This window comes from Littorina saxatilis, linkage group LG13 (assembly GCF_037325665.1).
Source record: "Littorina saxatilis isolate snail1 linkage group LG13, US_GU_Lsax_2.0, whole genome shotgun sequence".
Taxonomy (NCBI): domain Eukaryota; kingdom Metazoa; phylum Mollusca; class Gastropoda; order Littorinimorpha; family Littorinidae; genus Littorina; species Littorina saxatilis.
Window position 1 is genome coordinate 4,665,981 of NC_090257.1, and position 19,163 is coordinate 4,685,143.

Below are 19,163 nucleotides of genomic sequence, written 5' to 3' on the forward strand. Positions count from 1 at the left end.
TCCCTTCCTTCGTATGGTGCACTATAGTATGAGGGGGCATCTTCGGATATTCCCGGCGTTCTGTTACTATTTTTAGAAGGTCACCGCAGTGTCCAGAACGTAAATTGGACCCGTAAATTATCCTCACTGTAAAAGTGCAAAGGTCGAATCAATTTATAGCCACGCGAAAAATACACTGTCATCTATCTCTCTATATATACGGCTTCTCTGTGTTTGTGTGTGTGTGTGTGTATGTGTCTCTCTCTATGTGGGCAACACCTGTGGATTGTTCAGTTCTGTTTGTGATGTGGTCTGGCGGCTTTTGTGTATTTGTATGTACTGGCCTTCCTTTGAGAAGCCATAACAGTTCAAAAGGGCTTAGAGATAAGCTCTAAATTGCTCAATCCTGAGCAGTGAGAATGGTTATTTCCCTTTGACCAACGGGGGTGTTTTTCCTATCGGAGGAATTTCTTGTTATTATCATTATTACACCCCCGGTATAGGGGTGTGTATAGGTTTCGGTCGATGTGTTTGTTTGTTTGTGTGTTTGTTTGTTTGTTTGTTTGTGTGTTTGTTTGTTTGTTTGTTTGTTTGTTTGTTTGTGTGTTTGTTTGTTTGTTTGTTTGTGTGTTTGTTTGTGTTCGCAAGTAGATCTCAAGAATGAACGGACCGATCGTCACCAAACTTGGTGAACAGGTTCTATACATTCCTGAGACGGTCCTTACAAAAATTGGGACCAGTCAAACACACGGTTAGGGAGTTATTGGTGGATTTTGGTTTTTTGGGGGGATCAACTACGGCATAACTCTTCCTTATCTTCTCCATGTTTTCAGCGTTTACCTCCCTTCCTTCGTATGGTGCACTATAGTATGAGTGAATCTTCGGATATTCCCGGCGTTCTGTTACTATTTTTAGAAGGTCACCGCAGTGTCCAGAACGTAAATTGGACCCGTAAATTATCCTCACTGTAAAAGTGCAAAGGTCGAATCAATTTATAGCCACGCGAAAAATACACTCTCATCTATCTCTATATATTTATACAATAGATATAGATATATATATATATACGGCTTCTCTGTGTGTGTGTGTGTGTGTTTGAGTGTGTCTGTAGAAAACACCTGTGTATTGCACAGTTCTGTTTGTGATGTGGTACCTAGGGCGTCGTCTGTGTGTGTTCTTAATCTAAGACAAATGTCGCCAATGTTTTTACAGAGTGACGTTAAATAAACGATTTTATCATTTTTATCGACAAGTATGGGACTCGACATGATATGATCAGGAATGGCATTATGGCCCCTGAATCATGTTCGTGCTGTTACCATTCCACGAGTCTGGAAGGGACCTAAGCTTGACGGGTCCATGGTTCGAAGCCGGCGTACAGTGCGCCACTCAAGCCGGGTATTCGGCTCTACTTGCTACCCGGCGAAGCGGCAGATACACCCCGGACAAAATCTGGTCGATGAGATATTTCAATACCTGCTCTCAGCGCGCAGCGCAAACCGATTTTTTTTTTTTCGGGATCTTTTGTTTTCTGTATGCGGTCAGTAGGTGTTACAGAAAGAGTTATATTGATTTGTCTTTTTCTCCGCCTGTCTCTTTGTCCACTCAATCAACTTATTTTAACCACACTTGTTAGCAGTGCCTTCTCAGTTGGTGGCAGTGAGAATGGTAAGGACGGGGGTGTTTTTCCTACCTCGGAGGAATTTCTTGTTGATACAGTTATTTATCGGGGGCCAAACTCGTGCCAACGTTGTCGAAATGCGCAGCGAGAAACAAAGGTGGCAAAGATCTGCAGTAGAAAATCTTTGACGGTGGGTCAGACATACATTGACTTACAAGTGTTACTAAAACTGTACCCATAGGCGTGTATATATAAAGTTTGCAGACAGAGCAAAACCGAACAGCGGAGGAAATGGCGTGCTTGTAATTAGCATGTTGAGTAGCAACCAACTGGCTGAACAACAAACAACGCGTGTATAATATACGTTGATAGTGTCGTTCGTGTTGACCTTCGAGTCAAGGTCATCGCAGTGGCCCGAAGGAGCTTTTTCAGTCGATCTTTTCTCGCAAAGTACTCGGTGGAAGTTGAGAGTTTTGACTGGCTAATCTTGGTTGTTGATGTTGTTTCAGTGGTGGTGGCGGTGGTTGCATGACTACCTCGTCTTTTTACGTTTAGTCAATACATAACTGAATATATTGGGGCAGACTGGGAATAGACGGATTCCGGAAATAACTCTGTCGGGTTTGTATTGGTTGTGAAAGAGTGAGTGCTCTTGCTTTTGCTCGGAATTCTTCTTCTTCTGCGTTCGTGGGCTGAAACTCCCACGTACACTCGTGTTTTTTGGACGAGTGGAATTTTACGTGTATGACCGTTTTTTACCCCGCCATTTAGGCAGCCATACGCCGTTTTCGGAGGAAGCATGCTGGGTATTTTCGTGTTTCTATAACCCACCGAACTCTGACATGGATTACAGGATCTTTTTCGTGCGCACTTGGTCTTGTGCGTGTACACACGGGGGTGTTCGGACACCGAGGAGAGTCTGCACACAAAGTTGACTCTGAGAAATAAATCTCTCGCCGAACGTGGGGACGAACTCACGCTGACAGCGGCCAACTGGATACAAATCCAGCGCGCTACCGACTGAGCTACATCCGCGCCCCAGCTCGGACAAATATTGACATGTGCTTCCTGTACACATGTTTGAGACACACCCTCTCGCTAGTGACTGGCCTGTAATGTCACGTGAAAAACGTTTCCCCAGGTAACATTATCTCCCACGTGCCGAAGGGGTGTGTCTCAAACACGTGTACAGGAAGCACATTACAATAGTTGTCCGAGCAAAAGCAAGGGTACTCACCCTTTCACAACCAATACAAATCCGACAGAGTTATTTCCGAAAATCATATCTTGAGACTGTAGACGAGACGAAAGTGTGTGTGCGTGTGTGTGTGACTGTGTGTGTTAGTGTGTGTGTCAGTGTGTGTGTGTGTGTGTGTGTGCGGTGTCTGTCTGTCTGTCTGTTTGTGTCGGTTTTTGTTTATGTGTGTGTGTGTGTGTGTGTGTGTGTGTGTGTGTGTCCGTGTGTCTGTCTGTGTCTGTCTGTTTGTGTCGGTTTCTGTATATGTGTGTGTGTGTGTGTGTGTGTGTGTGTGTGTGTGTGTGTGTGTGTGTGTGTGTGTGTGTGTGCGTGTGTGTGTGTGTGTACGAGCGTGGGTGCGTGTACGAGCGTGGGTGCGTGCGTGTTTATGTGTGTGTGTGTGTGTGTGTGTGTGTGTGTGTGTGTCTGTCTGTTTGTGTCGGTTTCTGTTTGTGTGTGTGTGTGTGTGTGTGTGCGTGCGTGCGTGTATGTGTGTGTGTGCGTGCGTGCGTGCGTGTGTGTTTACGTGTGTGTGTGTGTGTGTGTGTGTGTGTCTGTCTGTCTGTCTGTCTGTTTGTGTCGATTTTTGTTTATATATATGTGTGTGTGTGTGTTTGTGTGTGTGTGTGTGTGTGTGTGTGTGTGTGTGTGTGCGCGTGTGTGTGTGTGTACGAGCGTGGGTGCGTGCGTGCGTGCATGCATGCGTGCGTGCATGCGTGCGTGCGTGCTCGCGTGTGTGTGTGTGTGTGTGTGTGTGTGTGTGTGTGTGTAGGTGTGTGTGCACGCGCACTTCAATCTCAGTTCACTTAGACCGACAGATTGACTAAAAATGTTGACATCGTCATGCGCGATCTGTCAAAGGTCTTTTCTCTAATATTATTGTTTCTTTCTAATTTTTCTGCAGCCGTGACTTGGACCAAGGACTAGAAACAGATCGAAAGGGACGCTTCATCACGATTTGAATTTTGGTTCAACTGTCATCATGTCGGACCTTCTGGCCACAGTGCGGGCCTCGTGTCGAGAGGCTCTCGTCACTGTGAAAGACGTTAGCCACAGAGCCCCGGGCTCCCCCACGACCCAAGCCTTGCTGGTGGGAGCCCTGGTGGGGTTCCTGGCCTACAAGGCAACCCAGAAACGCTACCGCCTGCCCCCCGGCCCCTTCGCCTTGCCGTTGCTAGGCAACGTCCTGTCCATGGCAGACGCCAAAGAAGCCTTCTACGTGAAGCTGCGACGCTGGGCGAAAGAGAAGTACGGGCCCGTCATCACGGTGTACTTGGGTCCCATCCTCTGCGTCTTTCTCAATGATGCCGACGTGGCCACAGAGGCCTTGGTAAAGAAGGGTGAGCCTCATGGTTTAAAAATATATATATATATACATAAATACCAAGACATGGAGTGCATGCTGTGATAAAAGAGCACAACATGATGCACGTATAAATGTGCTCTTAGAAACAAAAGAATAATGTAGATAATTGTGACCCTCCACCACGGAATGAGTCGCATGTCACCTTTGCATAATGTTCATATTTTTACATTTTCATAAAGAGTTGTTTATACTCTATCCAGTGGTGAAACCCGTTTTAGAAAAGAGCGAAAACTGTTTGAGTTATAAGCCTGTGACTAAGGTGACCTTCACACTGTTACCAGGCACCCCCCGGACTTATATTAAGCCTAGCGCAGAACCGCGCGAGGTGACATGCGACTCATTTCGTGGTGGAGGGTCACATATGTTAAGCATTAAAGAGCGAAGCAAGTAGAGGTTACATGCCGAGTCTCTGTGAATATTAAAAATAATGGTCGAAGTTAGCGGATCATGAAACATGCGAGCTTCAGCAAGCTTTTTCATGACCGCAAACTGATACCATTATTTTGTTATATTCACTGAGACGAGGTGTCTAACCAATTTATTCCTCTTTTATTCAAATTGTCAAAGAAAAACGGTGTATATGTGCCAGAGATTGATCTAGTCCTAATCACTCTGCTAGTGTAGATACCTACGCAAGTACGTGATTAATGCGCTGTTGAATAGTTCAGCGAAAATCATTCAATTCTGCCAACACTTTACAGTTTTGGGAGTGACGAAAAAAAGAACAGGTCGGAGTGCTATGTAAATTATGAGCAAATCTTCCAAATCCATTTAAAAAATATGATACTACCAGACTGTTTCCGCATATTGAGCCAGAATTTTTTGTTATGGCAAATCGATGTTGCAGTTCCGGAGCAAATGATCAAAATTTCTTTGCGAATTTGCGTTCAAACGTGTTTTTCCCATAATATAACAATGCACAGCTCGAAAATATGGCCAAGAACAAATCTACGGTACTTAGAAGAAAGAAGAATAACAACATTCTTGTCCATTACGACTTGCAATTTACCGTGTGCGCTGTTAAATCTCCCTACTTTCAAAGCAGACGAAAAGCAGACATCTTCATTTTCTTCCAAGGGAGAAATCGTTGGTCATAAAGTCTTGCAGGACCCAAACATACTTCTGCACGCTTTCTTTTCTTGTCAAATTCAGTTGCTTCGCAAAAATAAAATGTCATTGGTTTTCTCAACTTGTCAAATCAGTCTAAACGACCGCAGAACACAGAACTGGAAAATGACACTGATTGAAATACGAAAGACCTTCGATGACGAAAGTATAAATGACGTCATGTGGTCACACCTATCTCGAGAAGTAAGCGTCGCTCAGAACGAGCGAACTTCCATTATTTGTGAGATGGAGAGTCAGCTTCATGGGAATCGATTTTTGACTTTTTTGGTGTATATCATATGCGTTTCGTAAGAAACTTGTAAATCATTTTGTTTGATCAGATCCCCCGCGGGTTAGGGGGAAGAATTTACCCGATGCTCCCCAGCATGTCGTAAGAGGCGACTAACGGATTCTGTTTCTCCTTTTACCCTTGTTAAGTGTTTCTTGTATAGAATATAGTCAATTTTTGTAAAGATTTTAGTCAAGCAGTATGTAAGAAATGTTAAGTCCTTTGTACTGGAAACTTGCATTCTCCCAGTAAGGTCATATATTGTACTACGTTGCAAGCCCCTGGAGCAATTTTTTGATTAGTGCTTTTGTGAACAAGAAACAATTAACAAGTGGCTCTATCCCATCCCCCCCTTTCCCCGTCGCGATATAACCTTGAACGGTTGAAAACGACGTTAAACACCAAATAAAGAAAGAAAGATTTGTTTGATCAGAACGGTTGTTCGGTACCATTAGTAACCATTCACAGAACCATTACTGAATTCCACCTTACGTTCTTTTTTAGTTTCATCATTCTATCACCCTGAAGAAGCCTCCCGTGGGGGCGAAAATGTGGATCATCATTAATAAACATATTCTATATGCTACAGATCCTACCACAGATGCTACCGCCAAACTGGTCACTTCCACCATTCTCTCACGTCTTGACTATTGTAACTCTCTCTTGGCGGGTCTTCCCTCTTCTTCTATCTCTCGTCTCCAACGCATTCAAAATAGCTCTGCCCGTCTTGTCTTACGAAAGAAAAAGAGAGACCATATCACCCGGCCCCCTCCTAAATCAGCTCCACTGGTTGCCCGTTCCTGCCCGTATCACATACAAAATCAACACTCTCACCTACAAATGCCTCCATGGTCTCGCCCCTGCCTATCTCTCTGACTCTCTCTATATATATATGTCCCTTCACGAGCACTCAGATCATCTGCCGACTCCCTTAAAGCTCAACATCCCCCATACCAAACGCAAAACAGCAGGTCAACGCTCATTTTCTTTCCAAGCACCTAGCCAATGGAACACACTACCTCTCCCCCTCCGTCAACAACAGTCCCTCGAATCATTCAAATCTGCACTCAAGACATTCCTTTTTTCCAAATAATCCATGCATTCTACACTGCCCACCCCATCCCACCCTGAATAACTGTACATATTTAATGGTTGATGGTGTGTGTGTGTTAGTGACTTTAAGTCTCCGTGTGTGTGAATGAGTGTATGTGCGCCTTGAGTCGCCTGTTGGTGAGACGTGTGCGCGTTGCGAATGTTCGTATTATTATTGTTATTATATGCGTGTGCATGAGTTGTTGATGCGAAAGAATGTGTATGAGTGCGCCTTGAGTCGCCTTGTGGTGAGATATGTGCGCGTTATAAATTCTCGTATTATTATTATTATTATTATTATTATTATATTCATCACAACAACTTTTGAGGAGATTGTTTTTAAATATTTGCCTATTTTAAATATTTGCCTAGAGAGAGAGAGAGAGAGAGAGAGAGAGAGAGAGAGAGAGAGAGAGAGAGAAAGAGAGAGAGAGAGGGAGAGAGAGAGAGACAGAGAGACATAGAGAATACTACATGGCTTGCTGTGTCGTACCAGATTTACACGAGTTTTTTTTTTAAATATTGAACTGCGAGCGAAAGCGAGCTGTTCACTATTTGAAAAAGCAACGAGTGTAAATCTGGTACGGAACAGCAAGCCATGTAGTATTCTGTTTATCCTACATACTGTACTTACGTGTATTTTACTGAAAATGTCCTGCATTCGAGGCAGCTAAATTGAAGACGCTTGTTTTAGAACCTCGATCTCTTCTAAAGCCTCGTGCAATCTATTACGTCAAAGCAAAGAAACGTCACTCTGAAAGTGTGGCGTGACGTGTTAGTTCTAAAGATTCATCGAGGGTAATTAGCGAGCGCAATTTGTGTTTCTATAATGACGTTTGTCTCGGTGACTTTGGCATCATAAGCAGTGGAAAAACAGGTCCCTGCCAGACTTGCTTCACATGACCTCATTTACATGATATACACACGTGTGATTTGAACGATTATTATCTCACGGGTGTCTCTCTCACGTATGTAGGATAAAGTTGAAAATGCACGGCGCAACGTGACAAGAAAAAGGGATGGGGGTCGCAGAAGCCCGATGAAATGTAAGGCCTGGTAACACAACGACAAAGAGTGATTATGAGAGAGAGAGAGTGTGTGTGTGGTAATAGGCAGGTGAAGAATGAAACACTATTTGTATTGAGAATGGTCAGTATCAGGTAGTTGTCGATCAGCCGTGTTCAGATGGAGCGAGTATCAATGGAGAACGATCGAGGCCAAATGATAAAAAGAATAAACTCGAACTTTTCTTCTGTATATTTTTCTGTTGCCCATGCTTTTGTAGGTGACACTTTTGAGATTCCTGACTATGGTAGAGCGGCCAAATTGAGAAAATGCGCTTAGAAAAGTTACTTTAAGGCACCGGTTTTGTATACTCGATAACCACTGGTTTGTGTGTTTATTTTCTGCAGGTGAAGACTTCGCGGGCAGACCCTACATCCACTCCATGGACCAGATCACCGAGGGGTCCAAGAACATCGCCTTCGCCAACTACTCCCCGGTCTGGAAGCTGCAGCGGAAGATCGCCATGCAGGCCCTCAGGCATTACATGAGCGGCAAGTACCTGGAGAAGGTCGTACACCAAGTCATGGACATGGTGTCTGACAGAATGGCGGCTGAGCCGGGAGCCTTTGACCCGCATCTCTACAACTCTTCCCTCATGTTCCACATCATCGCCACCATTTGCTTTGGAGAGGTCAAGGCGTACGACGACCCGGAGCTCACCAGAATGAGGGAACTCTTTGACAAAACCAACTCTGAAATTGGTAACGGGTTGTTGGAGGACCTGTTTCCGCCTCTCAGGGCCTGGCCCACCAAGAAGTACACGAGAGTCATGGGCTACCTGCGAGAGTTTCTCGACTATCTCTACAAGAAGATCGACCAGCACCGTGCCTCCTTCTCCCCCGACAACATCCGGGACCTTACGGACAGCATCCTGCTGGCTCAGAACGAGGCTGCACGCCAGGAGAGTGCAGAGGCCATGGCCATGCTGACAGACAAGCACTACGGGCAGACGATCGGCGACATGTTCGGGGCAGGCGTGGACACGTCAAGGATGACGCTGGACTGGGCGTTGCTCTACATGGCCGGACACCCAGAGGTAAGCTTATTATATCAATTTTCTTTTTTATTCTTTTTTTTTTTTTTTATACGTAAGATTTTCACACACACACACACACACACACACACACACACACCACACACCACACACACCACACACCACACACACACACACACACACACACACACTGCTTCGATGATTCATGATTCTGGACGATGCTTAGCCAGGGTCTCGATTAGTCTGGACATTTATTGACCTTCTAATGCAGAACAACTGTGATTTCGATTCAAATTCAAAGACGTATATATATATACCCAATGGTTTTGTGAAAATCGCCGTGAGCTCAAGCGGGAACTGGAAGAGACGATTAAATACTGTTCATTATCATTATCATTATCCGTATTGTAGTGTTTGTTTTGAATTTATCTTTGTGTCACATTCTCCTTGTAAACTGTTCCGAACTTGGTTGTTTCAGATCCAGAAAAGAGCGCAGGAAGAGATAGACTCAGTCACAGGCTCACGGATGCCGGGAACTGGCGACAGGCACAAGCTACCCTTCACACAGGCCGTTCTGTACGAGACTCTGAGGCTGGGTGTCGTCGTTCCAACTGCCCTTCCTCACAAGACTCTCTGCGACACCACCGTCGGTGGATACGACATCCCTAAGGTAGTACACTCTTCAGCTTTCCACTTTTGAACACACTTTTTGTATCCAGCTGTGAACACTGTCAGCGGCTAAGACGTGTCCAAGGTAACTTGATCAAGGGGGTTCTGATTTGGCCTATATGGTCCGCTGGACCCAAAAAGCAACAACTAACTAACTAACTAACTTGAACAAGGAATGACTGTTTGTAAACTCTATACAGTCCTAAGACTTCCGCTGACAATCCCTGCGTTTTTACATTTAGTCAAGTTTTGACTAAATGTTTTAACATAGAGGGGGAATCGAGACGAAGGTCGTGGTCTGTGTGTGTGTGTGTGTGTGTGTGTGTGTGTGTGTGTGTGTGTGTGTGTGTGTGTGTGTGTGTGAGTGTGTGAGTGTGTGTGTGAGTGTGTGTGTGTGTAGAGCGATTCAGAGTAAACTTCTGGACCGATCTTTATGAAATTTGACTGGAGAGTTCCTGGGTATGATATCCCCAGATGTTTTTTTCTTTTTTCGATAAATGTCTTTGATGACGTCATATCCGCATTTTGGAAAAGTTGAGGCGGCACTGTCACACCCTCATTTTTCAATCAAATTGATTGAAATTTTGGCCAAGCAATCTTCGACGAATGCCGGACTTCGGTATTGCATTTCAGCTTGGTGGCTTAAAAATTAATTAATGACTTTGGTCTTTAAAAATCTGAAAATTTAAAAAAAAAAAATATATATAAAACGATCCTAATTTACGTTCATCTTATTCTTCATCATTTTCTGATTCCAAAAACATATAAATATGTTATATTTGGATTAAAAACAAGCTCTGAAAATTAAACAAATTAAAATTATGATCAGAATTAAATTTTCGAAATCAATTTAAAAACACTTTCACTTATTCCTTGTCGGTTCCTGATTCCAAAAACATATAGATATGATATGTTTGGATTAAAAACACGCTCAGAAAGTTAAAACGAAGAGAGGTACAGTAAAGCGTGCTATGAAGCACAGCGCAACCGCTACCGCGCCAAACAGGCTCGTCACTTTCACTGCCTTTTGCACTAGCGGCGGACTACGTTCAATTTCATTCTGTGAGTTCCACAGCTTGACTAAATGTAGTAATTTCGCCTTACGCGACTTGTGGTTTGTAAACACTGTACAGTCCTAAGTCTACCTGTAATAATCCCTGCGTTTGTAGGGTTTGTAAACTCTATACAGTCTTAAGTCTACCTGTAATTTAAATCTACCTGTAATAATCCCTGCGTTTGTAGGGTTTGTAAACTCTATACAGTCTTAAGTCTACCTGTAATAATTCCTGCGTTTGTAGGGTTTGTAAACTCTATACAGTCTTAAGTCTACCTGTAATAATCCCTGCGTTTGTAGGGTTTGTAAACTCAATACAGTCCTAAGACTACCTGTAATAATCCCTGCATCTGTAGCGTGGAGTATTTGTACTCGAGAATGTGCATGTATGGTTCGCCATAGAACTACGGCGCCTCATCCATGACGGGTCCTGGGTTTGTTTGTTTGTTTGTTTGTTTGCTTAACGCCCAGCCGACCACGAAGGGCCATATCGTGTACACTACATTGGGGTGTGCACGTTAAAGATCCCACGATTGACAAAAGGGTCTTTCCTGGCAAAATTGTATAGGCGTAGATAAAAATGTCCACCAAAATACCCGTGTGACCTGGAATAATAGGCCGTGAAAGGTGGATGCAGCGCCTAAAGGCAGTCGATCTACTGGCCGATGTGAATGCGTGATATATTGTGTAAAAAATTCCATCTCACACGGCATTAATAGGTAACATGCGCCTTGAGTCGCCTTGTGTGGTGAGATACGTGCGCGATATAAATCCTCGTAAATAAATAAAATAAATAAAATAAATAAATAAAATATCAGGGCGGTGGGTCCTGGTTTGAACAATACAGTGTACTAGATGATCGAACGTGTAGCAAAGACCTGTACGTGTAGATATTTCGTCACCCGTGACTCATTTTTTTCTCCAATGTTCCAAATGCATACGTTGTTTTGCTCCCACCAAGACTGAAGATCTTGGCAAACGCGTGACGTAAAAACTAGATTTGATGACGTTACCCGTACACGTTCCCGTACACGTCCTCAAAAGTGCCACATCTAGATCTTGCTAGTGAAGGATACAACCCAGCACATGGGCGTTTCACAGCGCAGTTAACATCTCCTCTCATCCCTCTCCCTGTGTCATCCACAATCTCTCACCCCCCCCCCCCCCCTTAGTCTTAGACTTACAACACATTCTTTGATTGACAGTGTTTGAATCGAACATACCAGGACTGTGTTGCACGAACCGAAATTAGGTAGGCCTATGTACCACCAAATCGGGACAGAACCGTGGGGTCTGTTTTGTTGAAATTTCGATTTATACCAATCCAACGCCGTGACTGGCTCCTGACATGACCGGTTGGTAACTTTCTCGTAGCTCCCATGGGGTCGCCTTCACGCGGCGGGAGTGTTTCCACAGAGCTACCCCACCCCTTTACTTCTCTTCTTTTGTCTTATTTCTGCCTTAACAGTCCTTTCACCTATATTTCCTTCCAAGAAAACTCTCCCTACTATTCCCTGCTGTTTTCCAATTCTTTTCTTGTTGTCTTATTTCTACCTGACTGGATCCATCACCTTTATTTCACTTACCAAAAGTCTTCTTTTCCACATCCTGATTTCTCTGCACCCCGCATGTCGTAAGAGGCGACTAACGGATTCTGTTTCTCCTTTTACCCTTGTTAAGTGGTTCTTGTATGGAATATAGTCAATGTTTGTAAAGATTTTAGTCAAGCAGTATGTAAGAAATGTTAAGTCCTTTGTACTGGAAACTTGCATTCTCCCAGTAAGGTCATATATTGTACTACGTTGCAAGCCCCTGGAGCAATTTTTTGATTAGTGCTTTTGTGAACAAGAAACAATTAACAAGTGGCTCTATCCCATCTCCCCCCTTTCCCCTATCCCATCTCCCCCCTTTCCCTCGTCGCGATATAACCTTCGTGGTTGAAAACGACGCTAAACACCAAATAAAGAAAGAAAGAACTTTCTCGCACACCTCAACCATGGACACGTCTTGGCATTATACTTGTGTTCCTTCTGTCACCGTCTTGTTACAGTTTCTGTGGTTGTCTGTTGTACATTTTCACTTTACTGAAAAATGTATGAGTTGCAGAGAGCGCCCACGGTGTAGATTTAATTGTTGGTATGGGACCACGTGGGGGGATGGTTGTGAGTTGCAGAGAGCACCCACGGTGTAGATTTAATTGTTGGTATGGGACCATGTGGGGGGATGGTTGTGAGTTGCAGAGAGCACCCACGGTGTAGATGTAATTGTTGGTATGGGACCACGTGGGGGGATGGTTGTGAGTTGCAGAGAGCACCCACGGTGTTGATATAATTGTTGGTATGGGACCACGTGGGGGGATGGTTGTGAGTTGCAGAGAGCACCCAGGGTGTTGATATAATTGTTGGTATGGGACCATGTGGAGGGATGGTTGTGAGTTGCAGAGAGCACCCACGGTGTTGATATAATTGTTGGTATGGGACCACGTGGGGGGATGGTTGTGAGTTGCAGAGAGCACCCAGGGTGTTGATATAATTGTTGGTATGGGACCATGTGGAGGGATGGTTGTGAGTTGCAGAGAGCACCCACGGTGTTGATATAATTGTTGGTATGGGACCACGTGGGGGGATGGTTGTGAGTTGCAGAGAGCACCCAGGGTGTTGATGTAATTGTTGATATGGGACCATGTGGAGGGATGGTTGTGAGTTGCAGAGAGCACCCACGGTGTTGATATAATTGTTGATATGGGACCATGTGGAGGGATGGTTGTGAGTTGCAGAGAGCACCCACGGTGTTGATATAATTGTTGGTATGGGACCATGTGGAGAGTTGGTTGTGAGTTGCAGAGAGCACCCACGGTGTTGATATAATTGTTGATATGGGACCATGTGGAGGGATGGTTGTGAGTTGCAGAGAGCACCCACGGTGTTGATATAATTGTTGGTATGGGACCATGTGGGGGGATGGTTGTGAGTTGCAGAGAGCACCCACGGTGTTGATATAATTGTTGGTATGGGACCATGTGGAGAGTTGGTTGTGAGTTGCAGGGAGCACCCACGGTGTTGATATAATTGTTGGTATGGGACCATGTGGAGGGATGGTTGTGAGTTGCAGGGAGCACCCACGGTGTTGATATAATTGTTGATATGGGACCATGTGGAGGGATGGTTGTGAGTTGCAGGGAGCACCCACGGTGTTGATATAATTGTTGATATGGGACCATGTAGAGGGATGGTTGTGAGTTGCAGAGAGCACCCAGGGTGTAGATGTAATTGTTGGTATGGGACCACGTGGGGGGATGGTTGTGAGTTGCAGAGAGCACCCAGGGTTTAGATGTAATTGTTGGTATGGGGCCATGTGGAGGGATGGTTGTGAGTTGCAGAGAGCACCCACGGTGTTGATATAATTGTTGATATGGGACCATGTAGAAGGATGGTTGTGAGTTGCAGAGAGCACCCAGGGTGTAGATGTAATTGTTGATATGGGACCACGTGGGGGATGGTTGTGAGTTGCAGAGAGCACCCACGGTGTAGATTTAATTGTTGATATGGGACCACGTGGGTGGATGGTTGTGAGTTGCAGAGAGCACCCAGGGTGTAGATGTAATTGTTGGTATGGGACCACGTGGGGGGATGGTTGTGAGTTGCAGAGAGCACCCAGGGTGTAGATGTAATTGTTGGTATGGGACCACGTGGGGGGATGGTTGTGAGTTGCAGAGAGCACCCAGGGTGTAGATGTAATTGTTGGTATGGGACCACGTGGGGGGATGGTTGTGAGTTGCAGAGAGCACCCAGGGTGTAGATGTAATTGTTGGTATGGGACCACGTGGGGGGATGGTTGTGAGTTGCAGAGAGCACCCAGGGTGTAGATGTAATTGTTGGTATGGGACCACGTGGGGGGATGGTTGTGAGTTGCAGAGAGCACCCAGGGTTTAGATGTAATTGTTGGTATGGGACCATGTGGAGGGATGGTTGTGAGTTGCAGAGAGCACCCAGGGTGTAGATTTAATTGTTGGTATGGGACCACGTGGGGGGATGGTTGTGAGTTGCAGAGAGCACCCAGGGTGTAGATGTAATTGTTGGTATGGGACCACGTGGGGGGATGGTTGTGAGTTGCAGAGAGCACCCAGGGTTTAGATGTAATTGTTGGTATGGGACCATGTGGAGGGATGGTTGTGAGTTGCAGAGAGCACCCAGGGTGTAGATGTAATTGTTGGTATGGGACCACGTGGGGGGATGGTTGTGAGTTGCAGAGAGCACCCAGGGTGTAGATGTAATTGTTGGTATGGGACCACGCGGAGGGATGGGTGTGAGTTGCAGAGAGCACCCACGGTGTAGATGTAATTGTTGGTATGGGACCATGTGGAGGGATGGTTGTGAGTTGCAGAGAGCACCCACGGTGTAGATGTAATTGTTGGTATGGGACCATGTGGAGGGATGGTTGTGAGTTGCAGAGAGCACCCACGGTGTAGATGTAATTGTTGGTATGGGACCATGTAGAGGGATGGTTGTGATTTGCAGGGAGCACCCACGGTGTAGATGTAATTGTTGGTATGGGACCATGTGGAGGGATGGTTGTGAGTTGCAGAGAGCACCCACGGTGTAGATGTAATTGTTGGTATGGGACCATGCGGAGGGATGGGTGTGAGTTGCAGAGAGCACCCACGGTGTAGATTTAATTGTTGATATGGGACCACGTGGGGGGATGGTTGTGAGTTGCAGAGAGCACCCAGGGTGTAGATGTAATTGTTGATATGGGACCACGCGGAGGGATGGTTGTGAGTTGCAGCTAGCACCCACGTTGTAGACTTAATGTTTGATGTTTGGTATGTGACCAAGCGGAGGGGTGGTTCTATCCCGTGTAACAGCCTGGCCAGATCTGAGATGACAAGCCAAAATGTTGTGACGGGAGGGAGTGTGCCATTTACATTGGTTTTTACATTTAGTCAAGTTTTGACTAAATGTTTTAACGTAGAGGGGGGAATCGAGACGAGGGTCGTGGTGTATATGTGTCTGTGTGTGTGTGCGTGTGTGTGTGTGTAGAGCGATTCAGAGTAAACTACTGGACCGATCTTTATGAAATTTGACATGAGTATGATATCCCCGGCCTTGTTTTTCAGTTTTTCGATAAATGTCTTTGATGACGTCATATCCGGCTTTTTGTAAAAGTTGAGGCGGCACTGTCACACCCTCATTTTTCAATCAAATTGATTGAAATTTTGGCCAAGCAATCTTCGACGAAGGCCGGACTTCGGTATTGCATGTCAGCTTGGTGGCTTAAAAAAAGTCATTAAAAATCTTAAAATTGTAAAAAAAAAAATAAAAAAAAATTTTTAAACGTTCCAAATTTACGTTCATCTTATTCTTCATTATTTTCTGATTCAAAAAACATATTAATATGTTATATTTGGATTAAAAACAAGCTCTGAAAGTTAAAAATATAAAAATTATGATCAAAATTAAATTTTCGAAATCAATTTAAAACCACTTTCATCTTATTCCTTGTCGGTTTCTGAATCCAAAAACATATAGATTGAAAACACGCTCAGAAAGTTAAAACGAAGAGAGGTACTGAAGCGTGCTATCCTTCTCAGCGCAACTACTACCCCGCTCTTCTTGTCAATTTCACTGCCTTTGCCACGAGCGGTGGACTGACCGTGCTACGAGTATGCGGTCTTGCTGAAAAATTGCATTGCGTTCAGTTTCATTCTGTGAGTTCGACAGCTTGACTAAATGTTGTATTTTCGCCTTACGCGACTTGTTTTCTCTCTCTTCACGACAGGATACGATGGTGTTTGTCAACCAGTGGGCGATTCTACACGACCCGAAGACATGGGATCAGCCTGAGGAATTCAGACCAGAACGATTTCTCGACGATCAAGGTAAATTTGTGCTGCCTATGTGTCCTTTCATGTGCGTTGTTAATTTGTATAGATTTGACGAACACGCATATCAACTTTTTTTTAACGTCAAACTGAGGAATTCAGGCCAGAACGATTTCTCGACGATCAAGGTAAACTTTGTGCGGCCTATGTGTCCTTTCATGTGCGTTGTTAATTTGTATAGATTTGACGAACACGCATATATATCAACTTTTTTTTTTAAACGTCAAACTGAGGAATTCAGGCCAGAGTGATTTCACAACGATCAAGGTCAATTTGTGCTGCCTATGTGTCCTTTCATGTGCGTTGTTAATTTGTATAGATTTGACGAACACGCATATCAACTTTTTTTTAAACGTCAAACTGAGGAATTCAGGCCAGAGTGATTTCACAACGATCAAGGTCAATTCTGTACGGCTGTATGTCCTGTCGTGACCGTTATCAATAGACAACAAAACGTAGCTTAGGCCAAAAAAAAATTGTCTGTTTCTGGTAACATGGCTAAAAACAATAGGGTCGGTAGGTAGCGATTTTTTTTTTTTTTTTTTTTTTTTACCCCAAATGTAGACCAATAAAACTAACTTTAAAAATCGCGCAAAGAGACTGGATTCACTATACATAGAGACACGACACTCAACACATTTACAAATCGTCAGCGGACTTTCGTTTTCACACGTTTTTGTTGTTCATTTTCTCACCCTGTCCTTTACCACCAAAAAAAAAAAAAAAAATTTGAGTTTGGAAAAAAAAAGTTTAGGGTCGGCGCCGAAATTTAGGGTCGGTCGGGTGACCAGAAACAGACAATTTTTTTTTTTTTTTGCCTTACCAACGGAATTTTAAAAAGTAAGCTAGATCTCATTGGAGATAGGTTTCAGTTTACGTGGGTTTCTTCTTGAAAGGAACCCGCGATTCTGTTGCTAATAAGAAACGTGAATAACCACACAGACACTAGAAGTATACGTATAACTCGCGATGCATTTTTGTCAATTGAGAAAACACACGAAGACCGGTTGCAGCATTGAACGACACAACTTTCGGTTCTGGAAGGCAGTCAGGCAAAACCTGGAGTTTTAACCGCGTAAGATTCAAGGCAATTCACCGCTAACTATATAGGGAATAGGCCAATTCCGAAAATAACTCCGTCGGGTTTGTATCTGTTGTGGGAGAGTGACCTTTTCTTGCAAAACCTCTGCCACTCATTCGAGGGGCCAAGTACTAGCGCACTAGCGACGCAAGTGTTGGTAGTAAGAAAAGGTCACTCTTCCACAATCCATACAAACCCGACGGAGTTATTTCCAAAACTCGTCTATTAATTGCTTTGCTTGCAAGCAACCTAAGGAAGATTCATATTGCTTGACGTTTGAGTGTGATTAAACATTTACGAGGGGTGTTGTTTATGCTTGCAGGCAACTTGAAGAAGATAGATTGCTGGACGCCGTTTTCCGCCGGACGCCGAGCGTGCCTGGGAGAGACCGTGGCCAAACCGGAACTGCTGCTTATCCTCGCCTGTCTGCTCAAGCGCTTCACAATCTCGCTACCAGAGGGCGCCGTCTATGACCCGGAATACAATGTGGAGACCGGTATAACTATTCACGCGCCCAAACCTTACAAAGTCGTCGTCCACAAGCGCTGAGACACCTTACAAAATCGTCGCCTACGAGCACTAAGAAACCTTACAAAATCGTCGTCTAGAAGCGCTTAGAAACCTTACAAAATCATCGTCCAGAAGCGCTGAGAAAACTTACAAAATCGTCGTCCAAAAGCAGTGAGAAATGTTTCCTTGGGAACAACTTCCGCAGCAATATTCAAGAACAATGGCGTTCACCTCCAACTGAGCCAGCTATTCATACTTCACTTTGTTGAGTATTCTCTCTACTTCGTAGTTCAGTGGTTGACATTAGTCATGTTTAAGGTTACAGACCCGTATTGTCAGTTAAAAAAGAAAAACCTATTCCCTTTTGAATAGGGGACTTACTTTGTACAAAGTAGACCATGGCCCGAGGGAGGCATCCCTTTCTTTGAGTAAAAGCACTTGATATAAAACCCAATTAATGACAAGACATAATTATGCTTATTCACAAAAAGCATCCGTTCATTTACAGCTGTGCAATGTTACACCCCCCGTGGGTTAGGGGGAAGAATTTACCCGATGCTTCCCAGCATGTCGTAAGAGGCGACTAACGGATTCTGTTTCTCCTTTTACCCTTGTTAAGTGTTTCTTGTATAGAATATAGTCAATTTTTGTAAAGATTTTAGTCAAGCAGTATGTAAGAACCCCCACCTGGTGCACTTACCTTGATCGTGGTGTGGGGGCTTGTGTGCCTTGACAACCTCCGGAGCTATGTCGGCGGGGACCTCGTGTCCCTGGTAGGTCCAACCATGCCGAACAGATCCGCGTGAGGTAGAGGCCAGACTAAAATGTGTACCCTGGTCCTCCAGGTTGGGGGTTCAGCTTAGGGCCAACAACTCTAACTGGTAAAACCGAGTGAGTTACAGAAACAGCGACAAAGGAAAACAACACTGATGTCGCTGCCCTACACGCCACCAGGCGTGAAAGGCAGTAAGTAAGTAAGTAAGTATGTAAGAAATGTTAAGTCCTTTGTACTGGAAACTTGCATTCTCCCAGTAAGGTCATATATTGTACTACGTTGCAAGCCCCTGGAGCAATTTTTTTATTAGTGCTTTTGTGAACAAGAAACAATTGACAAGTGGCTCTATCCCATCTCCCCCCTTTCCCTGTCGCGATATAACCTTCGTGGTTGAAAACGACGTTAAACACCAAATAAAGAAAGAAAGAAAGTGCAATGTTACC

The 19,163-nt window shown here is 44.4% G+C and overlaps 1 protein-coding gene across 1 annotated transcript in view; it reads left to right on the forward strand.

The window, feature by feature from the left end:
• LOC138945960 (steroid 17-alpha-hydroxylase/17,20 lyase-like) overlaps positions 1-19,151 on the forward strand; it is a 19,807-nt gene extending 656 nt beyond the window's left edge. Inside the window, exons 2-6 of the mRNA XM_070317498.1 lie at positions 3,742-4,177; positions 8,104-8,792; positions 9,229-9,420; positions 16,252-16,351; positions 17,758-19,151. Coding sequence (XP_070173599.1) covers positions 3,820-4,177; positions 8,104-8,792; positions 9,229-9,420; positions 16,252-16,351; positions 17,758-17,984 — 1,566 coding nt within the window. The 5' untranslated portion in view covers positions 3,742-3,819 and the 3' untranslated portion in view covers positions 17,985-19,151. The remainder of the gene's footprint in view (positions 1-3,741; positions 4,178-8,103; positions 8,793-9,228; positions 9,421-16,251; positions 16,352-17,757) is intronic.
• The last annotated feature ends 12 nt before the right edge of the window (positions 19,152-19,163 follow it).